The sequence below is a fragment of the Melopsittacus undulatus genome, chromosome 9, assembly GCF_012275295.1.
Source record: "Melopsittacus undulatus isolate bMelUnd1 chromosome 9, bMelUnd1.mat.Z, whole genome shotgun sequence".
NCBI classification, from domain to species: domain Eukaryota; kingdom Metazoa; phylum Chordata; class Aves; order Psittaciformes; family Psittaculidae; genus Melopsittacus; species Melopsittacus undulatus.
In genome coordinates, this window is record NC_047535.1 from 14794144 (window position 1) to 14817363 (window position 23220).

General features: G+C 41.0%; 1 protein-coding gene across 1 annotated transcript; it reads right to left on the reverse strand.

Annotated features, from left to right (window-relative positions):
- Positions 1 to 697: 697 nt before the first annotated feature.
- CRABP1 (cellular retinoic acid binding protein 1) lies at positions 698 to 13630 on the reverse strand. The gene is made up of 4 exons (XM_005145710.2): positions 13406 to 13630; positions 12841 to 13019; positions 10030 to 10143; positions 698 to 1027 (listed from the first exon to the last, which is right to left on the reverse strand). The coding sequence occupies exons 1-4, from the start codon at positions 13473 to 13475 to the stop codon at positions 977 to 979; spliced, it is 414 nt and encodes a 137-aa protein (XP_005145767.1). The 5' UTR covers positions 13476 to 13630; the 3' UTR covers positions 698 to 976.
- Positions 13631 to 23220: the final 9590 nt, after the last annotated feature.

Below are 23220 nucleotides of genomic sequence, written 5' to 3' on the forward strand. Positions count from 1 at the left end.
ATACATTAAATGTGGTGTTATTTTGATACTTGAACTATGGCCCTGGTTTGTGAAATATTTAGTTGTTCATACTGAGTCATCAAAAGTGAGAGCTGTAACCCTCCTTAAGGGGAGTGAAGCCATCAGAAGCTTTCTCTCTCAGGTGAGGAAGTAAGAGAAGAGCAGCTTTCATCAGCTTTATCTTTTTATGGCCCAAGCAAGTAAAGTCTGTCAGATTCTGCTGGCTCTCTGATCAGGCCTGAGGTGCTTGGGTGTGATGACAATAAGTATGAGTCGTGATCATGCTGTTTTTTGTTCTGTAGATGCAGCTGGGTCTTCTACTCGGATGAGTGTCTCAACAGGGGAAGTCTGAGCATTCTTCAGAGACAGCAGGAAAGAGGGTAAATATCTCTCCTGGTCTGGTTCTGCTAATCACAGTCCCAGCAACCACACAATATAGGAATTGTTCCTCAACAACAAGAACAGAGAGAAGGAAAGAAGCAGAGCTCTGGGTTTGAGAGAGCAGCCAGCAGCTCTGCCAAAGGCCTTGCAGTTCACTTCTCTCCTGTGCTTTGTGTTGCCCTAGGAGGTGTTCCCTGATGGCATAGTGCTAGCCAGCAGCAGTGAAACCCCACACTACTTTCAACAGAGGGTAAAAAGTGTTTCAGTCATAACCAAAGCACTGCTGGATTCTCTGTTAAAAACACCCCAAGACACCTGTGAGTTAAGTCCAATAAGTTTAATAATTGATGAAACTGTATCAACTGAGAACTACAAAATACAAAGCAGACACAAAAATGATGGCATGAAAGTGGGAAGGAATAGTGTCTGCGATGGAAAATGAAAGCAAAATACACATAACAGAGGATATGGATTCAGATATAACACACAAGGTCACATACAACACTGCATTAGTAACAGGACACACAGATACTCATTATACTGGGGATTTTCACAGTTCTCCACTTCATCCCAGATGACAAGTAAATCGATGGGTTTACTCTCTTACATAAATTCGTGTGCACACAACATCATCAGCACCAAAGGTCTGGAAAAGAAATATAAAACAATCAGAAGAGATGGAACCCACAAACATTCAACACAATTTGGGAATGTGATTTTTACAACAGTAGTTCAACAGCAGAAATACATTTTCTTATGTCTTTTGACAGATGAGAGTAAAGAAATGAATCATTTTGGAAGAGGAATGCAATGTAAGTGACCTTTTTTCCCAAGGCACGATGAATTTTGTCAGAATGATGAGACAGAAATTCCCTTTTACTATAGTTTCTTGGCATGCATTTATAAATAAACATGAGAAAAGAATGTACCATTGCAGCACTTTGAACTGGAAATGCCAAGGGTGGAATGTTCAAAAGTTATTCCTTGATTTTTGCAGGTATAAATCAGAGTAGTTCAAATGAAGTCAGTGGAGCGATGCTGAAGAGCAGAAGAATGTATACCTACAACCTGTTCGCATCACACTACTGCAAGATGTGGACACAATCTGCTAGAATAGCAAAACCCTCTCTCCCAAGCCACAGTGTGGGCAGTGGTAGTCACAGGATACTCTGACCTTAACCAGTGAATTTGTTAACTGTGATGAAGGTCTGAAATGAGAGCATATAATGGAGAGAAATCTAATGGAGATCAAGTTAAGTTCATTTCACATGACTAAACGTCTATGAGATCTCCAAATGTTTGATCACCACATATCTGAAAGTCACAGACTTACTGCAGACTATGTCCCATTATCATCCTGTTTCTTACACCAGATTCAGTACCTCAGAGTACCTCTATTTTCCACATACTGAGAGTTGGTATTACATGATGCTATACCATTGACTGAAGCAGTTTCAGACATGCATTGGAAAGCCTGTGGGTTCTAAATCACTCTGTAGTTTAGCATTTAAAAGGCAGTTCTACCACAGCAATATTGAAGTACAAATTAGCAGGACATTCGGGCAGGACAGTGATTGGGGCAGCTGTCTGAGAAAGCCATCTGAACGCCAAAGTGTCTGTATGTAATTTCAGGTCTGGCAGGCTAAAATCTAAGCAAGCAATTAAACATGAAGGAAATAATGGGTGCAAGAGTGAGGAAATACTGACTGCAAAGTCCTTCCTGCTTAGCTACACTGACAGGCAGCCCTGGGTTCAGCACTGAGAAGTTGTGAGGTGGGATGTTTGGCTGTAATAACTGCCAAGGTCTCACTGAAAAATATAATTAAGACCTACCCCAGTGTGCTATGAAAATTCAGCTGGACTTTATTTGTTTTAATGCTTTCTACACCTGGTTTGGCCAACATCTCTTTGAAAGGACTTGGCTTTAAAACTGACTCTGGCTTTATTGAGAAGAAAAGTCTGCTAGTATTTTTGAGATTTAATGTCTATAAATAGCACATCAGATCTATCAATACACACATTTTTAGCTTATACATGAAAATGTCTGAAAATTAACATGAAAGAATGCAGATAGGTCCCTATTGCCCGCAGCTCCAGCTGCCATTACCTTTACTATGGCTTTCTTCAACCTTTCCAAAACGAAACACAAAGGTGAAATGATTTCAGCACAAGCTTTGCCAGAGAAAGCAAGTCAGAGTCAAGAGAAGCCAGGGCCTGAGGTTGTCTGTGGAGACTAGGTCACTGTGATGGTGATTGTCTTTCTGTCTTCCTATGGTACATTCAGGTGCTGTTAAGCACAGTGAAGTTTGGGTCCCCTGCTACTGTTTCAACATAAATAGTAGTAAACCAGGTTTTGTGTTCTGTTCCTCAAGAGCTGGCCCAGCCTCAGGCTGACAGTTGGAGCTGCACAGCTTTGCAGCCACATCTTGTGGTGTGAGTGGGTGCCACATCGGCCAGTTCTAATGAGAAAGGCTGCAGCAGGTTTGCCAAAACTCCTGGAACCTCCCTAGTAAATTTGTATCTACTCTTTTGGGAAATTAAGAGATAGACTCCTTCCCCCTAAACCTGTGCAACAGCAGTTATCCTCACAACAGGTAAGCAGCTGTGTTGAGAAGGAACAGTGCAGGGAAGAGTAGACTGCAACAGATGTGATCCATACTGCAAGCCTGTCTAGGGTGCCACCCTACGATTGAGTATCCAGTTCTGAAACCACACTCCTGGGAAGAGCTTGCTCCTAAGATATTCATGTAGCCTGACTGGCAGCTTCCTTTCAAGACCCACAGGAGGGAGTGTGAAAACAAAGGTAAGAATTTGTGGAGGAAGAGAAGAGAAACAGTAACTTCCTGGGAGAGCTCAGTAGTGTGGATACACCCAGAGAGCACTGCAGAGGCGGCGAGTGCACTGTACGTACACACAGACTGACTGTTGTGCACTCAGAGTCACAGTGTGACATGCTTGTGACAAAGTGCAATGGCTGTTTGTTTTGTACTCCCGACATCCAGCTCCAGCTGGACTTTGGATCTTTGAAAATCTCAGGCAAAAGACTGCACTCAAATTGCTCTGCCAGGATAAAAACTAACTGTGAAAAACATGGACATAGCTGGGGAACCTCAAAACCATACTAGTCTTAATCAGTTGCTATACACAAGAATTGTCATTCTCTACAGCACAACAGCTTCACAGTCTGGGAAACCACTATGATTTCACACAATTGTATGTTTAAATCTAGAATGTAAAGAGAGAAAGTCCATGCAAAGCCCAATTACAATTACACTGGAGTACCATGTAGCCACTGGGCACTTCTCAAACAGCCAAACATCCTTTCCTTGAAGACCCAGCTTTGGTTATGTGGCCTCTGACCTGCTTCAGGAATAAGCTGCATATTTTAGCACTTAGATTTTGTACCTTAAACCCATTCAGATAATTAGCAACCTAATTCCGTACTGAAGCACATAAATAAATGGCTTTGTACATTGTGTAAATGTGGACTTACATGAAAGGTTTTCCCTATCTTATTGCAATTTACTAGCACTGTTGATAAAACTCCACTAAATGTTTCTAAACAAAGCAAAGAGGAATGTGTCCAAACTTGTTGCATTCCTTTTTTTGTGGTTACACACAGAAGTTTCTAACATACAGCTGGGACCAAGCTGAGGTGGAAGATCCAAATCAAAAGGTTGCTACTGCTCTATCCTTCACATTTAAATCCTCGTATTCAATGGTAAGATGTAGCAGTGTCTTTAAGTAGACATTACGTGTCTATGGTTCTAATTCTAGATTGGAAAGAAGTGATAGTTCGTATCAAAAAAAGCACACATTAAAGATTTCCATGACCCAAAGGAGTAGAACTTCATAATAAAAAAGGAGTGAACAATCCTGGCTATGCGGTTGTGAAGTTTTACTGAAGCAACTCAAAAGAGAGTGCAGCACCACCAAACTGCAGTTAAAGTCTAATGAGAATATGAAGGATTTTCAATCACCACCTTCTCGTCAGTTTGCAAAGGTCCCACTGACATTGCAAAATGCTACAAGGCTTCTATCTAAATCTAAAATAGGATTTTATATGTGCAATGACTGCAAATTACAGAATTGTTGTCTTCACTCGGCTTGTCATAATCTGTAGCTTAGCGTCCAAAAGCACCCTGCAAACAAAGCCCTGCAAAGGGGGATAATCCAATACATCGACCTCACTCCGTTCACTCAAAACCTGATGACCACTGACATCAGTAGAGATTAAGAGAGAATTACAGGGCAGTAATATATTACTCTATGAGTAAATCTGCTTTTTGAAGGCCTTCTTTATAAACACTTGATGAGGAGCCTTTGTGGTAAGTGGAACACACAGTATAATTACAAAGAGTGTCATGCAACTAATCACCTGCAAAAGATCACTTCTGTCAGTGTATGCAAGAATCCTGTTATCTGCTCGTGACTGACCAACCTACAGGGGCAACTTGCAAAAGGAAGACAGAATACATCAGCAGACAAATAGAGAAGAGAAGCTATTACTTTAATGCTCAGAAAAGGCTTTGTCCATGGAAAAGTCCAGGTCCTCAGAGTCACACAGCAAATGAATGACAGAAGTAAGTATATGAGACAATGGTATCTCCTGTAGTAAAACCAGTACCCAGCAAACATTTAAGCTGCATGCAGGATCAGATGCATCCAAGATGCAACGGGCTTTGGCTTCTTTTTCTCCTTATATGCTTGGGATGTGACCCAGACCAGGCTGTACCCACAAGCAGGGGCTGCAGATCCCTAAGCCCGCTTATAAATCTGCTCATGGAAAACAGTAAATTAAAGCATTAGGTCCATGCAACACATATATATATGCATTATTACAGGCTTCCAAACTTTAATCAAGGCTGCTTTAACAAGGTTCAGCAACAAAACCCCCCCTCATAATGACCTGAGTATGAGTGGACCCTCCTTTTGATAACTGATTTTATTTTAAGATCACTCTCTGACAACTATAGAAGAGTTAAACACTTAGGTAGTTAACACTGTGCAGTACAAGGCTTAGGCACATCACAAATCTCAGCACTTGGCTGCTAAGTGTCTTTCCAAATTCACATTGACCCTTCTCACCTACTATGTTTAATTTCTGAAGCCAGCAATATCATTTAAAAGATGTTCACTCACTCATCTAAGCTCCACAGTTCACCAGTTTTAATCAACTACAGCATGATTTTTCTGGGGAGGGAATGAAGAATAGAAACCATGCTTGAACCCCCCTAATGTTCTGATCTTTGACCCTTGCTATAATTGATTCTGAGAACCCCTGTGTGATATGTGAACTGTGTAAAATGTGGTCTGAGGCTGTTTTTAAAGCTTCACTTCAGTAATTACCCACTTTAAAATGTTTGTGTGTTATAGATTAAAGTAAAATCTATAGAAGCATGAGCAGCCATGAAAGCAGCAATGCAGATAAAGTTTGAATAGAACTGTTTCTCATTTGAATAGCTAACATTTGGAAGCAACATCCTTTAACTTTGTAAAGAGCAGACCTTTTGTTCTTCTGACTTACACAAGTGATTGATAGTTCATTAATGTCCCTGACAAAAACAGACAGTAACAGCAAAAACCTTATAAAAGGTAAGAAAAAGCCTATTAAGAACAGACTTATTCCCAGGTCTTAAGTTTCAGACAAGAAAAGGTAATATATATTTTTGTGTTACACTCTGATCAAATGCTAATCCAAGTAGAGTTTATGAATGTGGAGTTGTAAATACAGATACCCTGACTCTCTGTATGTATTATAGTCTTGAAGTACAACACAATTTAAAGATACAGTCAAGACAAGCAGATGTGGACTTTGGCGGGGCTCTATCCTTTTCACCCTCCCTTGCTTGCATATTCCATGTCATTTTTTTATCTACATTGTCCAGTACTTCTAAGAATGCAGCACTGAAATCCCAGCAAATACATCAGAGATCAGAATAACCAGCACTGATGAGAGGAGTTGCAGTGTTCTAACACATTCACAGCACCTTTTCTATAAAGCAGAACTAAACTCAACTGGTACCTGAAGGTAAAGAAAAACTTCACGAACTAAATAGTTTATTCCTAGCATCTGTGTACCAGAGGACATGAAGTGACAGAGAAGACCATCATACTGTTCCAAGGGAGTTTATTTGAAGAACATAAAGGATTCTTCTGCCAGGATGCAAGAAAGATGGATAATTATACAGTAATATGGTTTCTATTTTAGCTCTGTGGTAGTCATGACAATTCAACACTGATTTTTTATTTGTTCATTTATTATATGTGATAGTCAATGCATTTTATTTAACATGCTGTGCTGGGACAAAAATGTATCCCTCCACTAGGAAAATGTCATAATCAAATGGACCCCCTAAGCAATGCAGCATATTAGATCAAAATGATGTGGCAAAGCTCCAACATTTATGCAGCCAGTATTAGCAGAGTAACACTCATTCCTTACCCCCTGCCTGTTGCCTCAAGCCTTTTTCTAATTCCTGCCTCAGTCTAACACATTTCAGATTCCTTCCTGCAACTTTTTCCAGATGGGGTATGCGTTTTCTTGATTTCTTCTGCAAATAGCTAAGAAGGAGACCCAAGACTTATTTAAAGATTTCTTTGGCTAGAGAAACAGGAGCAGAGACTGTGAGAATAAGCGTCAGCCTTACAGAATTCCTAACCAGATGCTACATCCCAGGCTCTGCCCCATGCAGACAGCTTCCCAGCTGCAGACATCTAGTTCACAAGAATATGGTTTCCTCTGCTTACTTAAGGTGTTCTGCCAGAATGGAAATCGGGGAAGCTTACCAAAGCACATCAGAAAGAGTAAAGGAACAGAAACTACTTCTTAGGTAAGGAGGAAGATTTTAGAAACGTGAAGATAAGAACTACTAAGCAGTTGAAGTGATATGGGCAGCAAACCTGAATGAAAATGAATTTCCGGTCCTGAAGAACCCTAACAAAGCTGGGAGGATGGACGAAGAAAAAAGGAAGACAAACAAAGTTCTCCTCTCCTCACTGTGATCTCAGTTCTGAAGATGTAAGTAGCGTTTTGCAGACTCAGATCCAAGGAAAACTTCCAAGGGTAAGATAAAATAGTTGACGATATATCTTTCTTCATTGTAGTGATGAAAAACACAAACACAGTTGAGAGGCAAGAGATCAAAAGGGTGTCCTCACTAAGAGCTCCTATTCCCTGTTAAGAGTAGAGGAACATACCTCAGCCAATCCCTACAGGTAGTTTAGCTTTTAAAGCCCAAATAATGGTCAAATGCCATCAGGGGTTAAAAATCTTTGGCCTGATGACCAGTAACTTAATATTTGATAAAGCAAAGGAATCCATTATGCTCCAAAAAAAGAGGTAGGAGAATGGAACTGCATATTATATTGAATAATAAAATACACACAGAATGATCTGGATCACTTGGAAGCAACCACTATGTTTTCATAATGCAACCAGTGAACATAGTCCCAACTTGCTGAAGAGGGGAAGGGGAGTCAGAAACCAGGAACATTACTGGGGATCATAATCAGCTGAGTGAGAGTTTCCAAAAAAGAGTTAATACAGTGTTTGCATATAAATCAGAATAATTTTAGATGGGAGTAGAGAGATGAAGTCACCACTCCATGAGGTGCTAATGGATTGCCAGCCAACCAGTACATGTGGTGCTGGTGTTCAGAGTTTAGAAAGGAAACTGATAAACTGGAGAGGGTTATAAAAGGCCTTTATATTGAAGGGCTCAATGTCTTCCAATGGTTTTTAAAACAAAAAGGTTCTTTCAAGGTGGCCGGATCAGTGCTGTTAAGAGAAGTATTTGCAATAACAAAATTTTGTCATATAATTTAGGTTCTTTTATACACAACATGTAATGACTGGAAATTGAATCTAGACATTTACAGATTATAAATAATGTGTATATTTTAGTGGCAAGGAAATTAACCAGTAAAACAACTTAGCAGAAGTTGTGACTGAGTTCCTACAAATAGAAATATTTCAACAAGAAGGAAGTGTTTCCTAATTTATATCTAGTTTCGAAAATAATTACTTCAGAAAAGCTCAACAGACTGTATTTAAGAAAACAGGTTAGATGGCTTTATAATCACTCTGGTTTCTTAAACAACCTCTTTCTTCTTCCCCAACAGCTTAAGTTCACATTGCTGATTGCAGGAGGCAATTGTGTTCTGACTGGCTTCCTTGCTCTGCTTGGAGCAGTTCACTTTGCTGAACAGCACCCTCATTAGTTTGTTGCTTAAACAGTAAACTGCAGAAACATTGTTAGAAAGCTGGAAAAAGAAAAGTTGAGAATATATTTTGTCCACTGCATTATATATAAAGATCTGAAGCAGAGATCAAAGAACCTGACTTCCTAAAGCTTTTGGGTAATATAAAGAATTCCAGTGGCTGACTCAAAAGAAATTATCCAGAACTGGAGTGTTCACTCAGTAGAAACCAGTGTGATTTCACTAACAGCATGCCCCTCCTCATGAGGGCTGGGTGAACAGTTCCAAGATGTCTGGAATAATATGAACACCTTAAAAGCTTTTTGTTTATAGTTGGTTAGGTTTGGGTCTGGGTTTGTTTCAGATGCAATCTTTAAAACAGAGCTCCGACTGCTTTAGAGAAACACTGGGGAGACTGTCTTTTAAAGTGCAAAGTTTAGTAACTGTGATATAAACCCTCCCTGCTTTGATGTTTTCTTACCCATCACTCCAGCAGCCTCTCTTCCATGCCCAAACTGACGAGGCGTAACAGTCTAATCGACCATTTATTCAGAATTCACTCATAAGGACATGTGCAATAAAGTGATTCTGAACTCAAGCTGAATTGTGCTACTTGTAACTCAGAGAAACTGTTTTTATCCACTCCTGATATTTTTTCATTTATGAAGAGTGACTGCTGAGGAAAGATTCAGGGAAGAGAGCTCAACTTTTAGAGCAATAAGAATGATATAAATAAATAAAGTGCACGATTCATTGCATAAGGGGGAGGCAGTTGCAGAGGTGCTGCTCAGCACGCCTACAGTAACCCTGCTGCGATATGGAAGGTCACACAGGAGTGAGAGGATGTTGACTGACAGCAAATGTATATTTTAAGAAACTCTTACAGGCGATTCTGAACTGGATTCAGAGGTGATCAAAGAGCTGGTGAAGGTGGCAAAGATTAGGGAGGAATTATATGTTCTTCATAAGCAGAATGAAAATAGAGCATGCGAACAACATGCCACATCTTTCCTGATATACACCTGTGACTGTGAATAAGAAGCAACATATTATACACATGCCTAAAAGAGACGGTTCTCCAGAAATGAGATCAAATGCCTTGATCTCACTTTCACCACAGAAAATCTGCAATAAATCAAGCAAATCCTTTGATGGCATTGTGAATCTGCAGAGCAGAAGTGGCCCACTTGTGATTATTCAACCAGTGAAAGTACGGCAAAAGCCAGAACAGTAAAATAGGAGTGAGAACCTGCATTTATCTTCATTTGTTCTTAAGAAAAACATTTAAAAAGAAAGGAAAAAAGTGATGTATGAAAGTGGTGTAGAGGAAGATGAAAATGGTAATTTTGCAGATGGATTTAAGTAAGGAAAAATGGGAAGTCACACTACATGGTAACAAAAAGCTGTTAATATGGTGCATGTGTTGGGTGGGTTCAAGGGTCTTACCAAAATCAGCTCATCATTAGCTAATTCTCGAGTCCAGTATGTTTTGGGGCCATCTCCCTCAATAAGAGTTTGTTTGCAATAGATCTTGTTTTCATTCTCCCAAGTGGCCAAACTCTGCAGGCAAGAAAACCATTAGGAATAACATTAATTATATTCCCCAGCAACATGAGGCAGAGAGACAGCAGTGAGCAGTAGTGAGAATAATTGGGATAGTAAAAGAGCAACCCATAGGTAACAGCAAAGGGCAAAAGAGGTCAGTGGAAAAGTGATGAAATCAAAATTAAGGTGTGACGGGGCATTTTGGAAAGAGGTCTGTGTTAGTAACAAAGTAATCGTAAATGTCTCTTTTCAGTGCAAATCTGCATTTGTTTCCAAATTAAAAAGCCAGTTTTCATAAAATGCTTGATGTTGAAAAGCATCATTTAGAAACATGTGATAACATTGTGTCTACATTCCCAAGCATCTTTGTACACATGTGGTTAGATCTGACATGGTATTTATCACTACAGGGTCCCCTTAGCATAAAAGCATAAACAATCACATGTATCATGTTGTGGTCATAAATGATACAGCATTTATCACTTACACTCATTCATGCTGCACAGCTCTGTGCCACGGTAACTGTGTATTAACCACTAAGTCTCCTGACCAACTAGAATAAATCACAACTAAATTATAGAAACTTGGTTAGAATTCTAGTGTTCGGGACATTACTTTTTTTAAGGTTGTGGGTCTGGAGACTGAAATATCCTTGATAATTTTTCAAAGCATTTCAATAACAACTATGAAACCACTGAGAAAATAAATAAAGAACCCCAAAAGAAGCCAACATAGAAAATAAAATACAGGATTTTGTTTAGGTTTCCCAAACAGGCAAGCCCTGACTCTATTGCTTTTCATTCTAGCACTGAACTATTATTCTACAGTGCAATGGAACAGCTGTGCAGAAGGATGCCCCATAATGAATGTGCAAGCAATCCCTTTATAACTGGCACATGGGAGACATTCATCAGTCTGTGATCATATACATACACATGCATATACATGTGTGTGTGTCCTTATGTATGCATTAATTCAAGTTAACACTTCCCAGACTTTCCAAGGGAAACAAACTTTACTTTGATTTAAAACTAGCTGTTTACTTTATAAATATATTAGCAAAACAATGGCTTTTTAAGCCAACAGGACACCTCAAGTGGCAGCTACATGAGCCTTGTGCAGTACAACTCCATCCCGCTTGGTCTTTGTATGAATAATGGATCAAGTTAGTTGGCAGAACAAAACCCTCCACCCCATAAAGTGTGTCAAAATCTATCACCCGTCAGCAGTTTTGCCAGATATTGCAAATTACATTCTGAAGTATGATTTTATGATCTGTCAGTTTCTGCTCTGTGGGCCCATCTTGGTGAGATACACACAGCACTACAACTTATTCCTCATAGTGGACTATAAATAATTTCACAACACATGGAAAAAATTTACTACTTCACAAAACACATTTCTTTCAGATTTTTCCAACTTTCATAGCTTGCAGCTGTAATTATTGTTTTTCCATCTGCAGCAATAAATTATTCTCTAGAAAGTGGGTCACATTTATTGTATATGCGTTATTCATGGAGACACTAAAATACTGCTTTTGTCGAACAAGATAAATTAATGAAGCCAGCAACATTTCCTGAACAAACTGTTAAACACACAAGAACTCATCATAGAGACCAAGTGGATGTTCTAAACATTCACTGACTCCCTATTGCGCCTCAGACACTAAGTTCTGCATTTTTAGAAGTGCAAATGGTCTCAGAAGCTGGCCCAAGAATTAGCAGAGATTGTATTTTGGAAAGTAGAACATTTAACCATCATAGGCTACTTTTAAAACTGTATTCTCCTTTGGGAGTACATTCCAATACTCATTATTCATACTTCTTTTCCGTACTTTTAAGTGTGAGAGTAAAGTGCCTGAGGAAAAGAAAATGAGCCTGGGATAACTTTTTTTACAAGACAACTATGATCACAGCCCAGCTCTCCAGTACTCCAGGTCCCATGTATCGAGACTAGCGAGAAGCTGATGTTGGATGCTGCCAAGTTGAAGTCCCCTCCACGACCTAGAGGTGGTTACAAAGGAGAGGAGCAGGGGCTCAGAGAATTAATCCCAAAACCCTCCAGTGAACACCTTCTAATACACTTCTCCATGAGGAGATGGAAACAGTATCTATATGGTGTTTCTGCTGGTATAACACTAGCTGAAAGTCTGTCTTACACTGTTAGAGACTTACATGATCAGCAATCCGCAGACATTTAAGTTTTGGAAAGGTAATGAAAGAGAATTTCAGCCCCAGACTAGTAAACAGCGTGCAGTCTTGCTTGTGAGCTTAGTTTGGGACAAAAGTTATGCCAGGTTTGTGCACTAAATCCTGACCCTTGAGGTCTTTCTTTCTCCACCATTCCCCATGCTCCTGTCAGGGACAGAAGCTGGGGAGAGCTTTAACTGCAACTGAAGTCTTCAGCGGAGAGGGAAGAAAAAAGAGCTGGACAAAACCCTGCCAGCCAAGGAGAAGCAAGTACTCAAACTCTGCCTTTCGGACCTACCATGCCCTGTTGCCTTCAAGTTTCAGTTTTAACCTGCAAGAGGGAAAATGTTGGACAAGAGGCAAGAGGAGCTTTGATCACTAAGCGCCCCCAAAGAGTGTTTCTGTAAATGGGGTGGTGGGGAGCGATGCCACTGGGCGGGAACACTGGCAGCAGAAGTGTTTATCCCGCCTAAAAAGAACTTGGTCACATACATACGCACACACATCCCAGCACTCCTCCTACCCTGCACTTTCGTCCATCCACCGTCTCCTCCTCAAAGCTCTCCCCGATTTTGAAGTTGATCTCGGTGGTGCGGACAGTGGTGGAAGTTTTGATGTAGAACTGGTCCCCATCCTGGCGGATCTCCACGTGGGGTTTGGAGGCGGCAGCCACCGCCACCTTCCTGAGCATGGCATTGACACCTGGGCGAAGCGGGGAGGAAGCAGAGTTTGAAGCCGCCAGCCGTGCCCTGCGCTGAGCTCGCCTAGCACCACGCAGAAGCACCGCACGTAGCCCCACGACACAGCTCCCTCCACGCACCCGCCGCGGTGGGAAGCTGCACGGGCGGCAAACGCGGGGTCTGCAAGGATCCCCACGGCAGGATCCCCGGGGCAGGACCGCCGGCGCTCGCCGGTGAGGCTCCGACCTCCCCGGGCAGCGCTGGCCGTGCTCTCCCGCCCGCGGTGGGCTCACGGAGCTCTCTCGGGTGCCCGGCCTCGCAGGCAGCGGGCACCGGAGCGCAGCCCCGGCTGCAGCCCCCTCCCCGTGATCCCCTCCCACTGCCCAGCGCCGGGCTGCAGCGCCTCACCCAGCGCCTTGAGGAGCTCGTCGAAATTCTCGCTGCTCCTCATCTTCCAAGTGCCGGCGAAGTTGGGCATGGCGGGGCGGGCGCTGCGGGCGGCGGGAGTGCGGCTCTGCTGCTACTGCTGCTCGCTCTGCCGCTCGGGCACCTTGTGAGCGGGGCGGACCGCGGCGGAGGCGAGGAGATGGGGTCACACCCACCAGGCCCCCACCCCTTCCCTCGGGGCCAGCGGCATAGCCGGCCCCCTCACGCCCGCCCAGACATGGCCCTGCCGGCTGTCCGTCCACCCACCCATCCATCCACCTGCCCGTCCATCCATCCATCCGTTTTCATCTGTCCATCCATCCATCCATCTATCCATCCATCCATCTATCCATCCATCCATCCTTTCTTTTTTCCTTCCTTCCTTCCAGTCCTCACAGCCTGCCAGCTTCCTCCTGGAGTTCCCCAGGAAGGAGAGCCTGGTAGTCACTTGTCCCTCATCTGGTGTGGACATTGAGAACTTGATGAAAGACCCCAGAGGCAGGCAGGGAAGAGAGAGGGCAATCCAAACAAGAACAGCCTTTCCAGGCTCATGCTGGGTTGATCCCCTTCACAGGAGGGCCAATGCATAGTCCTACATTCCACACTGGCCCTGAGCTCCCCAGGCACACAAGCCTCCCAGCCTGGCAGGTCTGCTCCAGTGTTGCTAACCTGGAAGACCTGGAGCCCTTTCCAGGGTAGGAGATGGTTGTAAGGAATCTGTCACTGCCCCCTGATGCAAGCCTGCCCCTTCAAGAAGGGTGATAGACATAGACAATGTCTGCGTTGTTCCCCAGTCACAGCCACACACTCCTTGCTGCTCTGTGGTAGTTTGGGCACCTGGAGGTTATAGCTGTGGAATTGGAGGATGTTCCTAATGCATGAGAAAGAACAGTGCCCATGGTGGAGAAGCACATCGACCTATTTCACACTTATTTACATTAACACTGGTGTCCTAAAGATTTGAGTGCTGCCCTGTGCCTCTCCGACTTTCCAGACCATTCCCATTTCCATGACCAATCCCTCAGCTTCAGGTCAAAGATGCCAGATTAAAGCTCCTTATTGTTCCTTATTGGTTTATCCACACGATTAAGGGCAACAGAATTTGATGGGTTAAGGCATATGGAGTTTTTCTGCTGCTGTTGTGCGTAAGAAAATACTCAGAACATTAGAGGCTGTGATTTCCCACTCAGAAAACCTTTGCTGAGCCAGCTTCATGGTACATTCACAGCTACTCTTCACTTGTTAGACTCACTCTGTAAAATTAACAAGTTGGTTACTTGAGATATGTATAAAATGTGTTCACTCCTGGAAAATATACAAGTCTGAGAGTTACTTTAGCCATATGTTAGGCAAGATTCTCCAGTTCCTATATAGTGAAATTTGCCCTTACTACTTATTCCAGGAAGAATTTTACCTGAGTAAGAGTCATAGAGCAGAACCAAATATTTGTCTTTTCCTACAGGTATTTTCCCCTCATCTTTCAGGATACCCTTGAGACCTGGCATGGTTCTGTACCTGAAATATTTTGATGGGCATGTACTTTTTTTTCTCTGAAATAACAACTTCAGTGAGGAATATTTGTTTTCAGTAACAGGGTTTCCTTGAAAAGCAAACCAAACCAAATGCAGAAAACAGCATGAAGCATTTTTCACTTCCTAGCAAAGGAAAAAAAGGATTAATCCCCATCTGAAATACTTTGTTTAAAGATTTCCAATGGCCTCAAAAAAACTCCAAAACCAACAAACAAACAACAAACAAACAAATAAAACCCAAACCCACAAATAATTTCCCTATTGCAGGTAGATTCAAGTCTTACAAAGAAAAGGCTGCAGGTCCTAGAAACCCAATCTGTGTATTACTACGAAACAGGGAAGAAAAATCCTGCTCAGTACCTCAGTTTCAGGTTCCCAGTTGCTCAGCTGAAAACATAATACCATCATTCAGGCTTGCTTCCAGAATTCTGCAGAATATATGTATACATGGAGGTTAGGGGAAGTTATCTGGCTCACTCTTTTCAGGACAAAGTCCTTAGCTACTTGTGATAATAAGTGTGTGTAGCATAAACAAGGTAGGGACCACCTACCAGTACCTGAGAAAACAAATTGGCCCAGAATATTTTAAGGGTGGACAATTTATTCTTTAAAGAACCACTGAAGCTCTGTAACTGTTCCTTTGTTTGCTGCACCACAGGTACAAACAAGAACTATTCCAGTAGATGTTAGCTGTGAGAGTCTAAGATATGTCCATTGCTTTCTAGGTATTGGACTGTGGCCATTGACCTATTTCATGAAGACCTGGAGAGAACCCTCAGAATACCCTGCAGCTACAGGGAACAATACTGCAATAGTAGTACATGGAGCTGTTAATCTTAAATACATAGATATCACATTACATTTTAATTTATATGACAATCTTATCTAAATACCAAGAGTTACAGATTCACATATACAGTACATTTCCTAAAACAAAACTTCAGATACACTCTAAGGTATCTAAACTGGCTCTGTCTGGCAATGTGTACCTATTCACACCTTATTCAGAGGGAGAGGCAGTTTCACTCAACCACTGCATACTGTGGACTCAACAACTGTTTGGAATTAGACCTCAAAGCTCAACCACAGAAGGAATTGTCTTTCCCTGAGGCTGAGGGGGCACTGCTGCTGACACAGGCTGGAGACCGGCATCTTCCCTCTCACCAGCAGCTCTCCATGTATATACACAGTAGCTGAAGTGATCACCAATAACTATCCCTCCCTTGCCCTTTGAGTTACATTTTTCTTTGTATCCTTTCTACATGCTTCTTCCGTTTCATTTTAAATAATTTATGTTTTCCCTCTCTATCTCAAAAATACACCCTCACATTTCTAATAATAATCAGAATGATATAAAATGATATAAAATAAAAAATAATAAGGATATAAAAGTTAGTAACAGCTGAGTTTCTATTTTACAAACTGTGACCATATCAGTTTGCTCAATGCTACTGGATCCATTTGCATGCTGAACTTTTTGGAGGAAAGGGAAGGAAAAGATAAGGAAGAAAATATGGAAAGAAGCTGAAAGAAAAGGAAGACAGAGGTAGGGTGTAAGACCCATAAATAATATAGCACTGTTATAAGAAAAAGAAACTAGAAGGGGACAGAATGTGAATTAGGATCAGTTTACTGCATGTCATGCAACTGAAGGACAGAAATGGTACCACTGCAGCAGATCTCTAGTGTAATAAAGTGAAGGTAGCTCCACTGAGATCAGAACATGATAGAGATTTATATCAGCTGAGAGTATTGCCCATGGACTTTAACCCTCTTCACAGATCCTTATCCTAGCACAGCAGCAATAGATGTTTATCAGGTCATGCTGAAATAACCCAGACTAAAAGGCAGTTTTACTTTTCTTTCAGTCTCCTCCTGCATGTAATTTCCCCATTAATGTTATGGAAAACAGTTTGATTTTCAAAACATCCCCCTCAGCATTTATTTTATTTACCTGAATCCCCTAAGGCTGATCCTTCCCTGCAGATGGACCTAATTAATCTTTCCAACTGTGCCCCTAAGACAAAAGAAAGTAATATATGTACAGATGGGACTGGGGCACTCCATCATCCATCCAAGTAAGTGACCAGTAATGTGACCAAAACTATCCCCTTGAGGTTATGGACTGACCACTGGGAAGTCACATGAGGCTCAGTGTAAACAATAGATTTTATTTACTAAGGTGGTACCTAGAAAAAAAAGCTTGGTTTAAGGAAGAATATAATAAATTATTTCTGACATTAATAAATTATACAACTGGAAAGCAAATTACCATTGTAAATTTATCTGCCAAATGATTTTACAGTGGGCCTCCAGCATGACAATAGGTGAAATGTAATACAAATGTATGCAGAGTACACAGCATTTCTGCATGTTGCGTTGTACCTTCTACTGCATTCTCATCAAGCTGAAAGAATACCCACTATTCCCAAGCTAAAACACTAGAGGGATATACAGTCCCAAGTTATCCTGTTGTTTTTTGAGACCTGACTAATAGGAAACTAAATGAATACTTACACTGGTGAAAGCAGACAGCAAAGTGTTTGTCAATTTTATGTTCATTAAAAGCAATTAAATATTATCATTTAATCCCTTTCCTATAATGTTCCCTTTCAAGGTGAACTAACTGATCCCTGTTCTCTGCCACAGTCAGGCTTTAAGCTGGCCACCTGCTTTCCTGAACGGCTACAAGAATACAATAAAATGGGAGATTGTTTTCTTAACCAAAGTGAAATTTGCTGCTTTTACTTGGAAAACAAAGGGAGTTTGATTGTGTTTTCACTTGGGCATTAATTCTGCAGACTGCTGAGCAATTTGATCCTGATCCAGCTATGCGCAGTGGCAATGCTGGTAACATAATGACTAGGAACTGCCTTTTAGAGATGCTCAAGGGTACATTTTCCTGGGCCAGTACCAGAATAAACCCACAAATATTAGCAGAGAGGAAAATCAAGATCACTCAGTCTCAGACTAATATTCTGTCTGTAATATAAATTATTTTAAATGACTGCTTTGTAAAACCACTTGCAAACTCCTGAATAGTTGTGCAGAAGGGTCAGACTGAATAACCAGTACCCAATATAGATTTTAAGTAGCTGAACCTTTTAGTGTACATGCACAGAATTTGAGCATTGACTGAGAATGATAGGAACATAAGTGACATTACCTTCTGGCTAAACTGCCCAGCCATCACCAGCTGCCTTGAACACTTCTGTCTCCCAAAAGTCAGATTCTGCATGCATGTGGCTTGCCAGCTTAAAGGGAGTTATCAGTCCCAAAGCCCCTTTGGTTCAGATAAAGCAACAGGGCAGAATGTAACAGTTTTGAAGACACATTAACAATCTGCAAGCTTAAAATACAGTCTTGTATGGATAGGGAAAAAAATCTGTTGATGTGATTAAACAGAGCTTTATGGTTTTTGGGGTAGAATAATGTACTTCAGAAAAAAAAAAGAATGTATTGAATTTCAGACTCCATTACAGTTGAGAATGGCCTGGGAGTGAAAGTCATCCTCTGCGAAAAGCCTTACACAGTTTTGATGGATTCTGTGATTCTGTCAGTCAAGAATGGCTCTCTTTCCCCAGTTTGTCCTTTACTGAAGGAAGCTTAATGAAATAGTGTATTCAGAGTGATGCAACTGATTCTGGAGATGCTTCCCTTCAGCCCAATTCCTTTGCTTCAGCCAAGATAATGCAAAGCTCTTTAAGCAGTAAAATCATTTGCACTTGCTCAGAAGCAACTTAAGGCAAAGACTAGGCTAGGAAACCAGAGGATCTGAGGCAGGCACTTCCTGGGCTCCTGGGGCTGGGACACACTGGTCTACGTAGATCTCTAGGAAATAAAATTAAACTATCTCTGATCTAAATAAGCTTTCACAGCTATGTCTAACAGTCAGGAATGAAGTTACTGTTCTCCTACCAGAGGCTTTTAAATAAATAACTCATATTATGTATTTAGTAGATGTCTCCAAATGTGCATTTGAATCAGGCAAGGGGTAGTGGTGTTGAAGAAGCAGCTTTTAAAACCCAGCCTTTCCTTTGAGCTATGCCTGGTAGTGTCCCTTTGTGGTCACAACAAACTGAACTAAAAATGTGGGAGCAGTGCTCTGTGTGTTACCTAGCCTTGTCTTAATACTGGAAGTTGTGACAGTGCTGAAGTTTCACTGTGATATTGGAAACACTCCCTGTAACCACTAAAGCAGAAAAGTTGTTTGTTTTTCATGAAGGGGTTATCATGGTGTCAGAAATCAGTGCTGTTCACAGAAGCTTCAGGGAACTCTGCAAGTCTCATTTGCTTGAACAAAAGGCATTAATAAAGCCATAGCTGTCAATATAAAAGTAATCAAACTGTGTCAGCTCTTCTCTGAAGACAGCACAGGTCTATTAAAATTTACTTCCTCAGGCAGATGGACTTCCTGATGCATGGCCTTTGGAGACTCTTAGAGTATCTTCGTCTCCAGGGATAGAGGACTGTTATTTTTTCCAAATGTCTAGAAGAAGAATGAGTGAATTCAAAGGAATATATTCTCATTTAGGTCTGGAATTAAATCCCAACAGGGCCATGTCCTGAAGCTATAAAGGCCAAGCCATTTGCACAGTCCTAGGTTTTACTCTGGTGCCCTGACCTTTGTGTATATGCTAAATTCAAAAGCTTTCCACTACATCTGGCAGACAAAAAGAAGATGAAGAAAATTAATTTTCTCTTTCCTAACACAACAGAATATTTAGCATTCCACATAAATTAGAACCAGGAAATAGGGATCCCATCCACTAATTAAATATAAAATTCCAAATGTTTTTGAAAACTTTTTCATCAGCCTATTTCAAAACAATAATAAGACAAAGGGTTTGGAGTTATTCCTTACCAATAAAAGCAACCACAATTTGACTAGTTCCACTAAAGATATGACATTTATACTGCTAGAAGATGAGGTCTAGGAATATGCAAACCGTAGGTGTTCTAACTCACTCAATCCTTCTCCCATCTTTGTTTTGTCCTGCAAAACTTTGCTCAGAAAATGACCTTGAGTACAACTGCTCCTTCCATTGTTAACCTTCTGACCTTCTAAACTAACATCCTTTGCTCTTTCTAATTTAGAAGGTTTCTGGGCCTTATTAACTAAACAGGCCAAGTGACCGTTCCCAACAGAAACCAGAGTCTCTGACAAGGGGGTTATTGTTTTCCAGGCTTCCTCCCTAGTACTAGATCTGCAGATTTCAGACTGAAAAGCAATAATGCAGACATTCTTTGTCTAAATATTATCTGGAAAGCATCAAGATAACTCAAGCCACTTCCTCATCAATTAAGATCAGAGGGGTCATCTCAAGGGACCTAGGTGATTATGAACATGATTTTCAAACAAGGATACTGAAATATGTACAAACTATATCATGAGGTATCCATGTAAAAGAACTCCAGTCTTTAGAATTAACAATAATCTGAACTCCTGCTGATGTCAGTAAAAGGAGAGGGTAATCAGCACCCCTATGAATCGCAGTATTTTTACCTATGTGCCTCACTCAATGCTCTGATGAAGAGCTGAAAGCAATCAAACTGGGAAAGTATGAACACAATTCTCCAGAGAAGAAGTTGTATTTAGGCTTCTCAATTTATAGTTTAGGATACACGATTTTCAAAAGTGCTTATGAGCAAAGTACCTATTTCTGAAACTTCCGTTTTCTTTAGGTCAGACATGAAAAGCCTGATGTTCTGAATGGCTTCACAGGTTCAGGGACCTTCATAGACCCCTGGAAAAGCAGAAAATCTGGCCCAGATACAGGGACATACCACCTGGGGCTTCAGTCCCTTAGCAACAGCTGACACAATTTTACATTCATGCAACCCCTCAGTACAAATAAGACACTTTCTACAGAATTTGTCTCGTTTTTCTCAAGAGCCCCTTCCTCATTCAAAATCTAAGAAACCCACTTCTGTCTCAGAATCAATTTGAAGTCCATTTTAAAGATAATGGCAGCAGCTGGAGTACTAAGGAGGCCGCAGGTTCTCCCTCCAGCACCACCTAGTGTAGGGCACGCTTCATGTCACTGCGCCCACATGTAACTCGTCCATCTGCATCCCAGATGCATTCGGCCTTAAGCAGTTTCCTTTGAGCATCTTCCATCAATAATGTTAACAGGAAAAACATGGGAGAAGGACAGGATATTATGTTGAGTAGTTTAAAGATATCAACTCTCAAAGTAAGTAGGTGAAATGCTACAACTGCATTTCAGGAAGGTATTTACATAAAAGCTGGCATACAAACAACAGAACTATGACTATATGGGCACATTATTAAAGGGAATAACTACACTCAAAACTTGATTGTGCTGATGTAATCTCTCTGCTTTTCAGAACAAAGTTGACAGAAGGGGCCACAGTGAGGCTGTGGGGATATTTAAACTTTTATTTTACTGTAATACTGGTTTAATTTGCAAAGAGCATCAACATCTTTCCATTTCAGAAATAGGAACAGCCATCCCAAACCACAGATTGTAGAGCGAAAAGCTAAACACTTCCTTTTGACCATTAACTGTTGTGGGTCACTGAATAAAGAGCACGCTCCTCATCTGAACTCAATTTCTGCTACCAGAGTGTCAGAGAGCTCTGGCTTTCCAACCATACAAGAGAAAAAAAGAGGGAAAAAGCACAAAAAAGAATGGCATTGTTTGTTTATCATTGAGAGTGCTTGTGTCTGGGGAGATAGTTTATAAAAGTAGAAATGTCATTATGTGCACATTTTAAGAGCAATACCAAATCTATGTCTACACCCAAAAGAAACATTCAATAGCTCCATAGAAACAGCCAGACCTAAATCATAAAAGGGCCTATGAACACAGACATCACTAAGATTTTTCAACTATGCACTGTTTTTTACTACTGCCTTCAAAGACCCTCCCAAGACTAAAGTCCCTGTTATGCCAGATGCTGTAGATGTAATTCTGTCTACATTTGTTCATTCATAAATAATTGTGAATGATATATTCTTGGTACAAATGAAACAGTGTATGTATCTGGGACCCAGGATGTTGAATCTCTGCTAAAATGAAAGCTACAAACCTAAGCAGAATTTCTAAAGAGAAATGGAGCCCATATGTCAGAGAGATAATTGCAGATTATCACAGCTGGAAATGAAGAAACTGTAGTATATTGATTAATTTTTATTTTGCTTAATGGGCTATGACAGAAAGCCACTAAGCTGAATGCATCTTCCTTTACGGAACAGGAGGGGTTTTACCAAGATAATACCACTGACTTTGAATGGACTCTCTCTAATGTTTTTCTGAAATTCTGCATCTATTGCCAGAGTAGTAGTAATGAAAAGACTTAGACTAACCTTCTTAGAAAGAGAGAGAGAGTTTAGTAATGGAGGCTACTATCCTGAACAAAGAGATGTTCCACTATCAGAAGCAAGATTACTGGAAAAACTGCCTATGATATAAAACAAAAGGGAAAGATTGGTAAATATCAAGACAACTAAACTGTAATCAGGAGCTTCTTGTGCTCCAGGAATGTGAATTTGCTAAGGACTCGATACACTATGGATTTCAACAAACTGTGGCATAGGTAGAGCACAGGTGTGGTATAGGTGGCATAATCCTTAGGCAGCCAGCCTGTGGCATACCAAATACCTCTGCTTCCAGGTGCCACATATGGAATCTGTACCTGCAATGCAAGAAACTGAGGGGTAGGAACATTGATCAGTGAAGGGAACTAAGAACTGTAGAGGATTCAGCACTTCTTTTCAGTCATCAGGCAATGGTGATCTCCTGGCAAGGCACACAAGGACAGATTGTGACAGCAGTTGCAATTAACCCTGTCCACTGTGATTTGTATGAGAGGTTTGCTCTTGGTCTTCTCAAGCGACACCAGTGAACCTCTCTGCAAAGGAACAACACCTTACTTATCATTTTGAGATATCCCAGTTCCAGAAACAATATTTGCCTTTGGGAAATGGGCAGAGCATGATGGACTGAATAATGAAACATTTACATGAACTCATTAGAACAACTACAGACACAAAAATAAAAAAGGTTCCCCACCTCTTTGAAGGTAAACAGCATAAAACCTCCTCCTGACTTTCTGCTGTTAAATCAGACCTGCATTCTGATGACTTATTTCTTGCTTCAGAAAGACACTGCCTGTAGCTGTGGTCAGATAGAATATATTTTCACAATAATCTCTAATGCACATCCCATGGTTTTTAGTCTAATGACTGTGACAGCGTAGTCTGCTGCTGGCTAAAGGTTTCAAATTCTGTTTTATCTG

Excerpts from the sequence above, each read along its gene's own strand:
- CRABP1 (XM_005145710.2), bottom strand. The coding sequence starts at position 13,475 with ATGCCCAACTTCGCCGGCACTTGGAAGATGAGGAGCAGCGAGAATTTC. Across the intron at positions 13,020-13,405 it reads CGAGCTCCTCAAGGCGCTGG|GTGTCAATGCCATGCTCAGG; the intron begins GTGAGGCGCTGC and ends CGCTTCGCCCAG. Across the intron at positions 10,144-12,840 it reads TGGATGGACGAAAGTGCAGG|AGTTTGGCCACTTGGGAGAA; the intron begins GTAGGAGGAGTG and ends TCTTGCCTGCAG.